The sequence below is a fragment of the Solea senegalensis genome, linkage group LG18, assembly GCF_019176455.1.
Source record: "Solea senegalensis isolate Sse05_10M linkage group LG18, IFAPA_SoseM_1, whole genome shotgun sequence".
NCBI lineage: Eukaryota > Metazoa > Chordata > Actinopteri > Pleuronectiformes > Soleidae > Solea > Solea senegalensis.
This window is the reverse complement of record NC_058041.1, coordinates 923,553-939,583: the sequence shown is the minus strand read 5'-3', so window position 1 is coordinate 939,583 and position 16,031 is coordinate 923,553. Positions and strand designations below refer to the sequence as shown.

The 16,031-nt window shown below is 38.1% G+C and overlaps 2 protein-coding genes across 2 annotated transcripts; one reads left to right on the top strand and one right to left on the bottom strand.

The window, feature by feature from the left end:
- Nucleotides 1–976: 976 nt before the first annotated feature.
- On the bottom strand, nt 977–4,901 carry atpaf2 (ATP synthase mitochondrial F1 complex assembly factor 2). Its single transcript, XM_044014416.1, has 8 exons — nt 4,507–4,901; nt 4,387–4,431; nt 3,358–3,506; nt 3,098–3,195; nt 2,682–2,762; nt 2,483–2,595; nt 2,215–2,330; nt 977–1,579 (listed from the first exon to the last, which is right to left on the bottom strand). Exons 1-8 carry the CDS (start codon nt 4,622–4,624, stop codon nt 1,442–1,444), a joined length of 858 nt encoding a protein of 285 aa, XP_043870351.1. The 5' UTR covers nt 4,625–4,901; the 3' UTR covers nt 977–1,441.
- Nucleotides 4,902–5,070: 169 nt separating this feature from the next.
- On the top strand, nt 5,071–9,908 carry LOC122759502 (glucose-induced degradation protein 4 homolog). Its single transcript, XM_044014418.1, has 6 exons — nt 5,071–5,452; nt 6,620–6,679; nt 7,766–7,873; nt 7,967–8,068; nt 8,171–8,301; nt 8,944–9,908. Exons 1-6 carry the CDS (start codon nt 5,261–5,263, stop codon nt 9,005–9,007), a joined length of 657 nt encoding a protein of 218 aa, XP_043870353.1. The 5' UTR covers nt 5,071–5,260; the 3' UTR covers nt 9,008–9,908.
- Nucleotides 9,909–16,031: the final 6,123 nt, after the last annotated feature.

The following is a 16,031-nucleotide window of genomic DNA, read 5'->3' as shown; positions in this document are numbered from 1 at the left end:
GACTCACTCAGACGTGAGATAATGTTCTGCCTAATTAAGGTTTTTAGTTTATATTTAACCTTTATTTCACAAACAAAATTGAGAAATTCAAAAAGTGGCTGCAACAAGTCAGATTTTTTTTTTTTAACAGTGAATTAAATGCCTTACTATGGAAGAGGATTAGGTCCAAATGTAAAAAAAAACACCACCCGAATTCCAGAGCTAGTGCTGTTAATAATTACTTGAGTAAAAGTCAGTCATCATCTAACCACTTTATCCTCCACCAGAGGGTCGCGGGGGGTGCTGTGCCAATCTCAGCTACATCGAGCGATAGGCGGGGTACACCCTGGAGAGTTCGCCAGTCCATCGCAGGGACTCACACAACTAGAGACAAACAACCATTCACTCTCACACTCACTCCTAGGGTCAATTTAGAGTGTCCAATTTACCTAATCCCCACATTGCATGTTTTTGGACTGTGGGAGGAAGCCGGAGAACCCGGAGAGAACCCACGCACACACGGGGAGAACATGCAAACTCCATGCAGAAAGGCCCTTGTTCCAACCGGGGCTCGAACCCGGGTCTTCTCGCTGCAAGGTGAGAGTGCTAACCACTAAGCCACTTGAGTAAAAGTAATAAAGTATTTAATGAACCTAGTAAAACTACTCAAGGACTCAGTAACTGCTGAGTAACTTCTATTAATTATTATTTTTTACCAAATAGACAAATACATCTGACAAAAATATAAAATAGGAATGTGTAAAATCCACTATTGCCCAACAATAACTAAAACAATAATAAATGAAATCTTAATAAAATAAAGGCAAATTCAGCTGACAACGCAAATGGTAATAAATAAACTTTGTTTAAACTCGGAAAACAGCACAACAGGTTCAGCAGGCTGAGATCACATGAACTCCATAATGTGTGTGCGTGTGTTTGTGTATGTTAGCCTATCCACAGCCAAAACAATAATAATAAAAAAAATACGTGTTACTCTAGTTACTCTAGTTATATTTATTTATCTGCGGGGACATGAGAACGAAAAATGATAATTTCAGCACAGAAGAGACTAAAATGAACTCTGCAGCTGAGCATGGACCTCGAGCACTCCCAAAATATCAGCAAAGAGTCCAATAACGTGCCTCTGTGGAAATATGTCCATATTAGTTACAGATATTTATTTGGATTTATTATATTCTAACAAATGTAAGTGACTATTTCTCTACATGCAGTGTTTTTTGTACAAGTCATTGAGTCAATATTCCACCACTGCACAGACAACAGCTGCCAAAGTGAACCGAGCGGAAACGTCAGTGTGGTGGTGTCACACACAGAACTGAACACTGCAGCGGTCACAGCTAAATGGAGGAAACAAGGATTTGTAGAGCTTTTGTCTGCACTGATGTGGGAATCGTGGATAAAGTGATGTTCGTGGCATGTGTGAGTTCACTGTCCTCCCTCAGTCCTGCAGAAGTTTACGCTTGACAGTCGAGCTCTCGGACGAGAGGTGAACAAACAGAGCTCCGGCGGCGGTCCGTGCCCGCAACTCATACATGTCGTAGTCGTGGGCCCACTCGACGCTTCCCCAGCGCTGAATCTGTGAACGAGAGTTTGATATGTTTAGTGTAATCCTGCTGACAAACAGACAACATGTGGAAACATATCAATGTTTCAAAGAAGAAAGAACATTGTCTGTAAAAAGAGCAGATGGTCTGTTTTGTTCTTTTCCTGAAGGTGACACACACAGTACAATCATTATCACAAGCAAAGAGAGCGTCTGCACTGCACTGTGCATTGTGTGCTGTAAGGTTAATAATCATGGGAAACAATGAAAACACAAGAGGGCGCCGTTTCTCTAGAAAGTTTTTTTTCTTCCAGGCACCGACAGATCCGGGACACTGTGATGCTAGAAATACATATACAAGCAATGCTGATCTTTAAAAATAAAAAGTAGAAAAACAAAACATAATAAAATGATATTGCGAGGTTTTCCTGCCAACCAACTGGTGCCATTAGAAAGTGAAAGAGACACTCCTTAAACTAAGAGAAAATGTGTTTGTAACCTGCCTCTGTAAAACACTATGAATTGCCTTGTGTATGAATGCTGCTATATAAATAAACTTGTTTTGCCTTGGGAAAGATACTCAACCCCAAGTTGCTCCTGAAGGCTGTACCTGCAAGTTTGTAAGACTTTTGGGGGGAAAGAAAATGACTCAGTGAACTCTCTCCCACCTGATATTCCTCCTCCAGTCTGGAGAGCAGCACGGCCTCTTCCACGCTCAGATGTCTGTCAATCATCGCCATCGACAGCACAACAGACTTCAGCTGCGTGATCACATACTCCAGCCCTGCACAAGAGAAACCGCATTACTACACCTCTGCCCTGCAGCTGTTTACAGTGCGCACGGAGATATGTAGCTCAACACAAAGACATTCCACCAGAGCAATCGAGATGTATTACTCGCGGCTCTTATCTCAGATCAGTTCATAAATGTGTTACCTGTGAGGGACCAGAAATTGTAAGAATTCAGGTGCTGCTGGAAAGTGTCTTTGGTGGCCGCCGGGATATCAGGTCCCAGAATACTGGACGAGGAGCCGATTGTGACGTTGTATCTGCAAGAAAAAAAGGGGAAATAAGTATAAGTAGGAAAAAAAGATGGTGCAAATACCTTAATGTGTGTTTTGCCAATGAAAAATACCTGTTTTCAATCCACTGCAGCACCGGGTCCCACTCGTTCTTCTGTAGCTCGACTAAACCGTGAGGCTCATCCACTCTGTAACTACAAGAAACACAAAAACTGTAAACAACTGTAAATAACTAACACTTAACAATGTCTTTATTCATTAATATTATATTATATCCATTTTTATTTTTTTATTTTTTTTTATTTTGTTATCGTGCAGAGATTTTCAATGTTTATAAACATTTAAACAATTTCCCCTCAAGGATTAATAAAGTATTTCTGAATCTGATGTATAAATAATGGTTATACAGAGCTTATATCAAAATGAGCCTTAATCACATGAGGATATACTGAACATTTTAAATCATTAGTATGATCAATCTGATGACGTAAAAATTGTGATTAATTTAAATTATTTATGAGTTGTGTACCAGACAGTGTCAGTCTCCAGGAACTTCAGAGCAGCAGTGATCATTTGGTCTTTATCACGTTGGGTGGGATTGTCCAGTGCAGTGTTACACAGCGTCGTCTACAGTTCCAGAGTTTACAGTTCAGTCAAATAACAGACAATATCAGCTCCTAACAAAACTTATATTTTTCACATACGTTAACAATAACAGTATTTGCTCTCTTTGGTTCAAGAAACACAGCAGAAATCCCAGAATAAGAAACTGTCAATCAAAAACTGTACCAGGTGCATGGTGTAGAACTTGAGTGTGTCTCTCTGCACGTCCCACTCGGTTGCCACAGCAATGGCCAGGGCTTCATTTGGCACAGTGAACAGCTTCCCACCAGGTGTTTTCAGTTTCCTTCTGTCCAGGTTTATCTCATATAGACCACCTATGCAACACAAGTTTGGAGAAGAAACAATGCAATGATGTCAATATACCCGTGCTTAAAAACTCTTCTCTTTTAAACCACTACTTTTTTAACGTTTTTACGTTTTTTTAATTATATTATTTAAATTTGTGACTATTAGGTGCTTGGGTTGCAATTTTGGTTGATGTTTGGAGATTTACAGCAGCCGGTTTTCTCCTTTCTGTGACTTCTGAACTGTTTATCGCAATTTCACATATAATATAAAGAAGGACTGACCGTGAAGAAGGATTAAAAAGAAGGCACTAATGCAACAGTATAGATAGTATCTGCTTTAAAAACAACAATATACTGCCTTGAAGCACCAGAGAGGAACACAAACGCTGAAGAAGAGGAAGAAGGGAAGGAAGGAAAAGTAATAAAGGAACTAACTACCGATCGAGGGTTAAAATAGGAAAATAATTCAAGCAAAGGTTAAAGGAGGCAGTAATGCAACTACCAAAAAAACTGAATGAAAAAATGAAAAGAATAGGATCAAGTGCACCCTGAGCAAGATAGAGGGAGTGTAAATATGCTGCATCGAAAACTCAGAAGTGCACAGCGAAAAAATAAACATGGACAAAAATCTATCTTGGGATAACCATAACAGATATGACAGAAGTGCTACTAACAGTAAAAGTAGCAGTGTTTATTTGCAGATTAGCCATCTTGGCATCCTAACTCGGGTGCTCTGAGTTTCCAAAATCAGACATTACAACCATATTCTACCACTTTCTTCTCCACTAGAATCTCTGGTGGGGGCCAATGGATGATTACATTTCAATTAAATCCAGTAATAGTAGTGAGCAGTAATGCATCACTGTGGATGCCAACCACTAACTAAATCATGCTACATGATACATACCTTCACCTTGAGATATGCTGACATCTTGATAAAACCTCCTCCTCTCTGGAGACAAAAGAAAACACCTCATCAGTGAACAGACACAGGTGTTTTTTTTGTCTTGCTGTTTTTAAACCTTACCTGCTACTGCTGAGGAGTATTTCCGAGAAAACCATAACTTCTGACTTCGTGTGCACACTTTACTGAGAGAAAGTGTGTTTCCAAAGTGACTTTGAAGTCTCAAAAGGCTCCTAAACATAGTGACAGTGGAGGGATGATGATGGTGTGTTAGCTCACAAGATGCTAGGCTACCTCCAATTTCCGCTCTACTTCGTTAATTAAGTGGATGTAACATTTTAAACGAGTGGCTGTTGTTCGTATAAGCACCAGTCCTATGAAACACTTCCCTGGCTAACTGTATAAAGTCGCTATTTCTATATGAACCACAGCACGTTCCCGTTTCTGTGTTCAAAAAGCACGCTTCCCTGACCTTCCACTCTGTGCTGTTTTTGACAGACAACCTACACACTGATAATAGCTGGGAGTTGTAGTGTTTAAGCAATTCCACGCACTCTTACAAAACGAGACAAAAACTACAAATACACACTCCCACAAAGTCTTCCGTGATTCCAACCAATCAGCGTCAAGGATCTTAGAGCGTAACCTCTTTGGGCCAATGAGAGAGCAGCGTGCTACTTCCTACGTGCGCGCGTCCAAGTCCACTTACTTTTCGGGAGCTTGGTGCCTGGCAAACTAAACTCCAGAGGGGGAAAGTGGGGATTTGAATGTCGGTGGGATTCACCGCTCGTCCTCCACCTCTCCGTAGACGCCGACAGAGTCCATCGCTGCGACGGTCAGGGACCGCGGTCGGTGTCCAGCCAGCGAAGCGGGAGCCATGCCTGTCCCCGCTGTGTACCTCAGCGAGTCCCCCGCCGCGGCCTTTGCATCCCCGGCCTCGCTTATCCCGCCGCCGCCGATAAACACACAGCAGCCCGGCGTCGTCACGTCGCTGCTGTACAGCGGCTCCAGGTTCAGCGGGCACCAGAAGAGCAAAGGGAACTCGTACGATGTGGAGGTCGTGTTGCAGGTGAGACTGCGGAGCTTCTTATTCGACATTATTCGCTGTCCCGCCGAGCTGTCACAGTGTCCGGTGCTCCGTGAGGAACTGACAGCCTGGAAATCAATGGGCCCCTCGGCCCTGACGCTGCACAGCTCGCTTAGCTTATGGATGTAGCCTACCGCTGTCATTAGCATCCCAATTCAACAGCAGTAGATCGTAAAACTTATTTTATTATTTATGTATTGTCAGAAAACATTATTACGTGTTATTTTGAGAAAATGGTTCATATTTAGCTTTATTGCAACATTTGTTTACATTTTTCTAAACATATATAACAGCAGGCTTAAGTTCAGATTTTTTTGCCATTTTGCCAATTATTATAGATTATTATATAATTATGTGAGTTGTCAGAAGCTTAATACAGTACTCTAATTTAAGTAAAATGACAACTAGTTATTTTAATTACTTGTCATGTGTAATTAATGTTAGTTTATAAAAATTAAGAGACTCATTTATTGAACAACAACTAATTGTTGTTCAATAAATTAAACAATGCTCTTTGTTCATTTGTTATTAAACGGTTCCAGTGTCTCAAATGAAATGGATGAATGGAAGAGAACCAGCCAAAAATATATGGATTCAAAACATTAACATCATATATTTCAAAAGATCGGCATTGGTCAAAAATATCTGTAAATAGAATAGAATAGAAATGCTTTAAACCACCTAACAGTTATCGTACATTTTGAGATTGTGTATAATAGGGCTGAACAATTAAACTAATTAAATTTGATTAAAATTGCAATATATGCTACAGCAATTTTTAAAAAGCAGGAAGTGCCAAAATGTGTGTCAAAATTACTGTTTGGTCAAATGTTGTCCTGGCATATACAGGTTATACTTCACAGACTACAGACATGCACAGATAGCACACAGTAATCATTTTAAATATGTTACCCAAATGAAAATGAGAATAATTACTTACTCTCATATTGCTAATCATATCGCAGTTTCAGTCAAAAATAATCCCAATTCGATATTTATTCTAAATCGTTCAGCCCTAGTGTACATGTGGAGACCTATTAAAGTCTCAGAGCTTATTCTGGTTTTATATTAAACATTTAAACCAGTTATTTGTTGCATGCCAGCTGTGTATGACAGTTATTTATTTATTGTTGTGTTTTCTTTCTTCAGCATGTCACCATGGAGGATTCATACCTGTGTGGCTACCTGAAGATAAAAGGTCTAACAGAGGTGAGAGAAGTCTGTCCCTGTATTAAACCGCGCACACACTCACACTCACACGCATAAATAAATAATTCACACTTTGTCTGGCCTCTGCTCACTGTGTCCGTCTTCAAGACACTGGTACAGTCCAGCTCCAGTCGAGCCTCCTCGGCACTGTGTTGTTGTTTATACTTTCGATTACAAACTCGGTTGGGCAGACATTTTCAAAACAAGAAATTTAGCTGGGCTGGACATTTTCTGCAGCAGGTCATGACAAATTTAAAACGTACATCAAAAATTGCATTAAATGATGGAAGAATTAGCAATAACACCACACACCTCAAAGTGCGTAAAAAAAGTACACAGTATTAGCTGTAACTATTTTAAATAAAAAATGAATGTGTCTTATCAGGTGCATAAAGTGCATATAATCAAAACGATGCACAATATTAGCATTTGTTTTGTCTTTGAAATAAGACAAAAATATGTCACATACGACCCACAGACGTCTCAAAGTGCCTTTAACAGAATACCAAAGAACTAACACTGCTATCAGACCTATCAGATCTGAGCCTGTAAAATATAGGAAGATATAGTTTTAGTATTTAATTAGTGTTGTGGTTATTAAAGCAAGGCGTTATGGACAATATGGCCAAAAACATTTATATTTCTACCAATACTAAACAATTGCCATGATTAATGTCACTTAATATGCCAAATATTGATTGATTGATTGATTGATTTATTAAAGGGATGTAATTTTACTGCATTATACAGCATATTATTGTACAACACTTAAACTGTAGAGGATGGTGTTTATTAACAAAGATGTTTCATTAGAATGCAGCATATATGACATTTATAGCACATTGACTATGTTTCTGTGCTTTAAATATACTCCCAGCTTCAATAAAACCTTTTTTTTTATTGATAATTCATATTCCTAGTCCGTTTAGAACCACTGAGCAGTGAAGTGTGGTACAGTAGCACTGGGTGTGACGGAGAGGAATGCGCTAAACTGTGTGTGTGTGTGTGAGTGGTTTTCTGTACCAGAGGGAGCAAAACAAAACATTCCTTTTTGTTTCTCAGCTGTTTATCCTCTCTCTCATGTAGGAATACCCAACTCTGACTACATTTTTCGCCGGAGAGATCATCAGCCGGAAGCGGCCTTTTCTCACCCGGAAATGGGACGCAGATGAAGATGTGGATCGTAAACACTGGGTAAGTTTCAAAGTGTAATTAATTAACATTAAGTTTCTTCTTGGTTTATTGTGATTTTTTTTTTATCTTATTTCTGTGTGTTTTTGTGTGAAGGGCAAGTTCCAGGCCTTCTACCAGTACGCCAAGACGTTCAACTCGGACGATTTCGACTACGAGGATCTAAAGAATTCAGACTATATTTTCATGAGGTGGAAGGTAAGGTGCTGCCGAAGTAGAGCTTGACCACATGCTGTTGAAAAGCGACCTCTGACCTGCAGCTGCTGTCTGTCTGTCTGTCTGCCTGTCTGCCTCGTTCAGGAGCAGTTTCTAGTTCCCGACCACACAATCAAAGACATAAGCGGCGCTTCCTTCGCTGGATTCTACTACATCTGCTTCCAGAAATCCACGGCAACCATCGAGGGCTACTACTACCACCGGAGCTCTGAATGGTAACGCAGCACGTTATGTGTCATGTGAAGCAGTCGTAGTTGCTGGTTTATATTCCAAATTAAATTAAGTTAGTCTTTTCACTTTGTGAAGCACAGACGATTTCCATTTTGGAACCTTTAGTGCTCTTAGAGAATCAACTCAACCTACATAATGTTTTTTAATCATAACCCTGACTTTAATCTCAGAAAAGATAAACAGCTGAGAAACACAAATCTAATTCAGACTTTAATCTCAGAGTTCTGACTTAAATCTCAAATTGTGACTTTACCTTCGAGGGTATTGACTTTAATCTCAGTGTTCGTTCTGACTTTAATCTCAGAGTTCTGATTTAAATCCAAATTCTGACTTTAATCTCAAGAGTATTGACTTTAATCTCAGTGTTTGTTCTGACTTTAATCTCTGAGTTTGTTCTGACTTTAATCTCAGAGTTTGTTCTGACTTTAATCTCAGGGTTTGTTCTGACTTTAAACTTTAATCTCATAGTTCTGATTTTAATTTCAATTACTTTTTTACTTTAATCTCAGAATTCTGTTTTATTTTATTTTTATTATTTGTGTGATAGTTGGGGATTCATTTAGTAATTGATAAATAAATTGATTTAAAAATGTTCATATATATCTCATAATGTGTTTTCTCTGCAGGTATCAGTCTCTAAACCTCACCCATGTCCCTGAACACAGCGCAGCCATCTACGAGTTCCGGTGACCCCGGTCAGAACCAAGGAATCCTCTTTTCTTCCTTTTTCGTTTTTTCTTTTCATTCTTTTTTGGACGGACAAAGACTTCTGAGACTTCTGAGTTCTGCGGACGCTGCCGAGGAGGAAAAACAAGAAGAAGAAGAACTTCAGCATTAGACTGAGAGGCAAAGTCGTCGCGTGGCCTCTGTGGTTTTTGAGCGGAACCGTGGACGAGTGAATGTACAATGATTGGACGAGACGGGAAGAAAGAAAGGGAAAAAAAAGAGGTCGGGTTCTGCTCCCTGGCTGGAGTTTGAAGAGTCAGATTCTGGGTCACACTCACCGTGGACCTGATTCTTTTGTTTTGTTGTTGTTTTGTTTTAAACGCCTGGTTTTTAAAGAGACGCTTTGCTCAGAGACACTTTATAACCCGACCCCAGCCAACGAGGACGGAGCCGTGCGACAAGGACTCCTCTGAGGAGTCTGCTTTTGTGAACACCGTCTCGGATTGGAACTCAAATCTGCCCAGAATAAGCTAGAATAACAGTATTTTTATTAAAAACAAGAGAAAAAGCTAAGCTGGTTCTTTGTTCGATGGACGCAGAGTGGCAGACACAAAACAAACGCTTTACTCCCTTGTGTTCATAAAGCTTGCTCTGGAGATTATCATTATTATTATTATTATTATTATTATTACTACGTAAACATGTGATTGCCGTGGAGCTTGACCCGTTTGATCACATTTGCACAAAGATGGACTTTTAAAAGATGTTATCGATGCTTGCAGTCTGGATTGTTTTTACACTCACTACTGGCCCCAGTGCACAAGGTTTCCCGGGCGGCAGAGCAAGCGTTTTTTTTGTCTGGTTTTGGAGCCAAAACAATCACATAAAAGTGTTTAAAAAAAAAAAAAAAAGTATTTTCACGCTTTACCTCCTACTGTGTCATTTTTTAAATTAAACCCCATCCACATCTACATCTCCTCGACTATGCAACCTCTCCAAACTTTAAAAACCTTCAGTTTTCAGAGACAAACATTTTTATTCTATTGTGAAAAGAAGCACATGTGTATATATATGAAAGAAAAAAATGAAAGACAAGGGTATTTTTGTTTAAATTGCCTATTGAGGAAAGAAAAGAAAAAAAAACACTCCTCTTGAATCATGTTTTCCCTTCTCCATGTGACAGTGCCATCTTTTTCAACATGATCATCAGAGTTGTATGATAATGATATAATTATAGATCAGACTCAGTGTGTTTGTTTGTTTGAGAATAAGCCTGGATTTTAATGATTGGTTGATGGTGTGACTGTAAAGATGCTGTTCGGGGACAAAAAAGAAAAAAGTCCAATCAAAAACACTCGTTTCTCTGTGTCTTTAATGTGTGACTGACACGTGACCTTTACCACACACATACCAGGGGTCACACAGGTCCTTGAAATCCTGAAAAGCTCATTTCAAGGCCCTTTGAAAATTGCCATTTTGTGTAAGCTTCCCTCAGGTCCTTTGAATCCTTGGAAAATGAATTTCAAGGCCCTTGAACATTTTTGAAAATCACCCTAAATAGACATTGGTCACTGAAAGTGTTAACATTTTCTAACACTAATTTCAAGGCCCTTTTTTGAAATTGCCCTCATTGAAGGTGCTTGAATTTTGTGCGAGGTTCCCATGGGTCCTTGAATAACAAAAAATAGACATGGGTCATTGAAAGTGCTGAAATCGCTCTTTCAATGACCCATGCCTATTTATTTAATTTTTTTTATTGATTGAATTATTGAGGTTTGTCTCAGTTTGTCCAGAAGGGGGTGTGAGTGTGTTTAGGGTTATTTTTTTAATTAGTTTAATTTAAAACCTCACGGTGGCACCAGAGGAACGTGCACCAACATCTCGGAACATCAGAGGATTTATATTATAAAACTAATTTGCAGAAACATTTCAGTTCAGATTTATGCAGTAATTATTGTTGGGGTTTTTTAAACAAAAACTATTATTATTGTTAAATTAATAATTTTATATAACATGCATCATTTTCTAGAAAAGAAATGCATTTACAGTTCCCAAACACTGGGTAAGGACCCATGTGTGGGTCTCAGAGTGGGTTTTTTTTGGGTCCCCAAAGAAATTTGCAGGATTATTTTTATTTTCTTAATTATTATTAATTTTAAATTACATGCATAAGATGAAGTTTAAACTAATAATTTCTTGGGAATGATTTGTTTGCTGATTCGATTTGAAAGTTACATCAATAAAATGAGTGGATACCTCACGATACGATACACGACACATGGTCCACGATACCAAAAACAATCACAATACAACGATTCAGTGATAATCAATACATTCCAGGACGATCATAATGTGTCATGTGTCTAACTGAAGAAAAAAAAAGACCTATTTATTCACAACATGTGCATTCATTAACAAGCAGTGGAACAGGTGTGCCTAATAAAGTGACCAATTTAACCAAACCTATTTTAAGCTTCAAATGATTCACCAGACTGAACGTGCAGGAGTTTAATAAACAATAGGGTTTATTAAACTAAATAAAGTGTTCATGAATGGTGTGATTTATTAATAACACGTGGCACAGTATGACTGCCAGACTGTACTTAATAATAAATCCTGTTTTTCAGCTTCTTCTCCTTTTGTCTATTGTTAGACACTTTTTATCTTGCAAGGAAGCATTGGTGACATTCACGGAAAAAGTCAAAAGTGTGCCACAGAACGAGGTCAAGAGAAGAGAAATGGTACGGGGCCCAAAGCTTCCTCATCCTTGGTGTGGAGCGGCGCTGAAAACTGGTTTCTGGTTTCAACTGGATTCACACCAGATTCAGGAAATCCAAGGTCCAATTCCACACGTCTGCATGGAAATAAACTGAATATAAGAGTAAATGTAACTTTTCTACACCAGAAATGGACTTTTGTAGTATATTATAAAAACCTTTCACTTGACTGGCCCCCTACTGGCCACAATAGGTACTCATTGGCCCCTTGCAGGTCATTTAAGTTTGCCCTAAAAAATAGGTCAAACTGTAAATATAATTATATTCATATATAATCATGGACATGAAGACAATCACCTCTAGTAATTCAGAAATAGGCAACAAAAATGTATTTAATTCAATAATTCAATCTGTCACCGGATAACATGGATGACAGAGTGAATAAAATCCCATAGTTGTTATATTGTGATATTTCCCTATAATAAGTGCGTTTTTTTTAGCTAACGGTTGATAATTGATGCCAATAATTCAAAATATTTGCCAATTTTTCTTAGTTTTTTCTTCCATTTTATACCAAGAAATATAATACAAAAAAATATGGTTTAACAAAGTTCATGTCTGCACTGCAGTGTAATTTTCTACAGTTTTTTCAATAAAAAAAAAAAAGTATAAACTAAATGTTTTAATGCAATGAATGAAACAGGTCGACAGGAAAAACAAAAAATACCGTTATTAAAAAAAAAGGTTTTGTGACTTTCTGAGAATAAAAATGCATAATTTGTAATAAATGGCTCATTAATAAATTATATGTAATTATTAAAACATGACAAATAGCAAGTTTAATACAGTAAGTGCTTACTTGAAGCACTTATTTGTACCCAAATGTTCAAATGCACTTATTGTGAGTCGCTTTGAATAAAAGTGTCTGCTCAATGACATGTAATGTAATTTCTAAGGTGTGGTACCTACAAAACTCATCCACCAGCTCAACTCCTGTTACATTAGATTATTTAAAAATAACTGTGGGATTATTAGATAAAAACTGTGCTTCTCCATTTCAGAAATACTATTGTTAGTTAAGTTTCTGACCAGGAAGAATCTGTGTGGCTTTCTGGTAAAAACAACAATGTGTCACATCACCACATCGGCCAGGTCAAAAATAATCCCTGTGAAATAATAAAGATAATCCACAATATTACCTGGGATAACATTGTATGCTAACTCATCAAAGCAAAGTTAAAATGCCAGTGTGACTGTTTAACACATGTCTGCACAACTATATGACAACATGTGATACTCAGTGTTCATTCTGGTAAAAATCACTGGCTCTAATATTGTGTTAATATTATTCCTTATGTTTTTTTTTTTTTATTCTGAAAAAGCAAATGTAACGCAACCAATTTACCCTCATGGATCAAAGAGAAGGTCAACATTTTTGAATAAATACCCCACATAAAGTTGAGGTTGTGATACATTTACTCTTATATTCAGTTTATTTCCATGAAGACGTGTGGAATTGGACCTTGGATTTCCTGAAACTGGTGTGAATCCAGTTGAAACCAGAAACCAGTTTTCAGCGCCGCTCCACACCAAGGATGAGGAAGCTTTGGGCCCCGTTCCATTTCTCTTCTCTTGACCTTGTTCTGTGGCACACTTTTGACTTTTTCCGTGAATGTCACCAATGCTTCCTTGCAAGATAAAAAGTGTCTAACAATAGACAAAAGGAGAAGAAGCTGAAAAACAGGATTTATTATTAAGTACAGTCTGGCAGTCATACTGTGCCACGTGTTATTAATAAATCACACCATTCATGAACACTTTATTTAGTTTAATAAACCCTATTGTTTATTAAACTCCTGCACGTTCAGTCTGGTGAATCATTTGAAGCTTAAAATAGGTTTGGTTAAATTGGTCACTTTATTAGGCACACCTGTTCCACTGCTTGTTAATGAATGCACATGTTGTGAATAAATAGGTCTTTTTTTTCTTCAGTTAGACACATGACACATTATGATCGTCCTGGAATGTATTGATTATCACTGAATTGTTGTATTGTGATGTTTTTGGTATCGTGGACCATGTGTCGTGTATCGTATCGTGAGGTATCCACTCATTTTATTCATGTAACTTTAAATCGAATCAGCAAACAAATCATTCCCAAGAAATTATTAATTTAAACTTCATCTTATGCATGTAATTTAAAATTAATAATTTAATAATTAAGAATAAAATAAAATAACAATCCTGCAAATTTCTTTGGGACAGCATGGGACCCACAAATGGGTCCCAACCCAGTGTTTGGGAACCACTGCTTTAACCTGTAAAGGCAGTTTTTTTTCTAGAAAATGATGCATGTTATTTAAAATTATTAATTATTATTAATGATAACAATAACAATAACACTAACAATAATAATAATAACAACAACAATAATAATGATCATAATAATAAAAATAACAACAATAATAATAATAATAATAATAATCAAAAAAACAATATTAGTGCATGTTATTTCAAACATATACACATTAACCTTCATTCCAATTTTTGGGAAAATTCTGCAAAAAACAATTTTGGGCCCCCAAAAAATCTCATGTGACCTATTTTTGGCTCTCGACCCAGTGTTTGTGAACCACCGATTTTAGACTGTTACAATTAAACAAATCTACATGTTTCTGGACTGTTGGATGAAGACACAGAGAGAAGATGCAAACTCAGGGATCCAAACTGGTGACCTTCTTGCAGTGAGGCAGCAATGCTAGCCACCTCACCCCAGTGTGTGACTCACTTTATGCCTAAAAACATTTCCAACATTTAGAAAATGTCTGAATTTTTACAATAAAAACCTCACATAATCATAGAATTGAAGACAAACACGTGTCGTGAAGTTCACTGTATTTGAGATACAGCGAATACGAGGCAAATCTCATCATTCTGACCTTTAAAGGTCGTCATGACGACGTCGACGCGAGGAGGCGTACCTAATAATGTGGCAGGCAAGTGAGCACACACCCAGCCTGAGTATCAGTGACAGTTAAAGTGTAGTTTCTACAGCGTCAAACAAACCTATTCATTCATTCATTCATTCATTCATTCAGTCATTTAGGTTTCTTCCTCTCTTTCGTTTGAGGTGAAAACAAAACGAAAAGTGTGTGAGTGCAAATTCGCATGTCCCTCATGGAGGACATGCAGGAATGCGTCCAGCCTGAAGGAAGACCACAGTGTGCAGGAGGACGTGTCACACACACAGGTCCTTGAAAAACTAATTTCAAGGCCCTTGAAAGTTTTTGAAAACTGCCTGAAATAGACATGAGTCATTGAAAGTATTTGGATTTGTACAAAATGTCCTTGAAAAACTATTTTCAAGGCCCTTGGAAGTTCTCATCATTCTGACCGTCAAGGTCGTCATGACGACGTCTACGCGAGTCGCTTTCATTTGAACAGTGGAGGAGGCGTACCTAATAATGTGGCAGGCAAGTGAGCACACACCCGGCCTGATAATCAGTGACAGTTAAAGTGTAGTTTCTACAGCGTCAAACAAACCTATTCATTTATTTACATACGTTTTTACGGTGGAAACAAAAGGAAAATAAGTGGAGAGTGCAAATTGTCATGTCCCTCATGGAGGACATGCAGCAGGAATGCTGTCCAGCTTGAAGGAAGACCACAGTGTGCAGGAGGACACTTTTTTAAAATGGTTTGATGAGAATCGTGTCAGGTTTCCTCACAGACACATTTCCTGGTGGTTTTGTGATTCCACTGTTTTTTTTTTTTAAATTATTTCTTAAAATATTTGACCTAATTGCGTGGCACACTTTTTGTTTTACCAGCAACTCGTCATCTCGTGCTTCCTTGCCAGGACGGACGGTGACTAACAACAGACAAAAGAACGGAAGAATATCTGAAAACGGAGCGGCACGTTTTTCCTCGTCATGTAACAGGAAGTCACTGTGACACGATTCTCTTCAACGTTACATAATCTACTGTAAGAGGAGTTTGTAGGTCACAGCTGATGAGTATTGTAATGTCACAAAGTACAGACACTTTGTTATTTATACAGTATTTCTCGCACCTTTAACATTTCCTCTAACTATCTTTGTTCACACGCTGCGACGTGGGTTTAAGTGTCTTTGCTCAAGGACACATGTAGACCAGTAGAGCCAGGAACTGAACCCACAACCTTCCAGTTTGAAAGACAACGCTCCCTACCGCCATGAGTCACCCTGGCTCAATCTTAACTCCTCACTTTTTTAAATACTTTTACTTCTAAAAATGACTTTTTGATACTTAAGTACAATAAACGTCATATACGTTAAGTACTTTTACTTAAG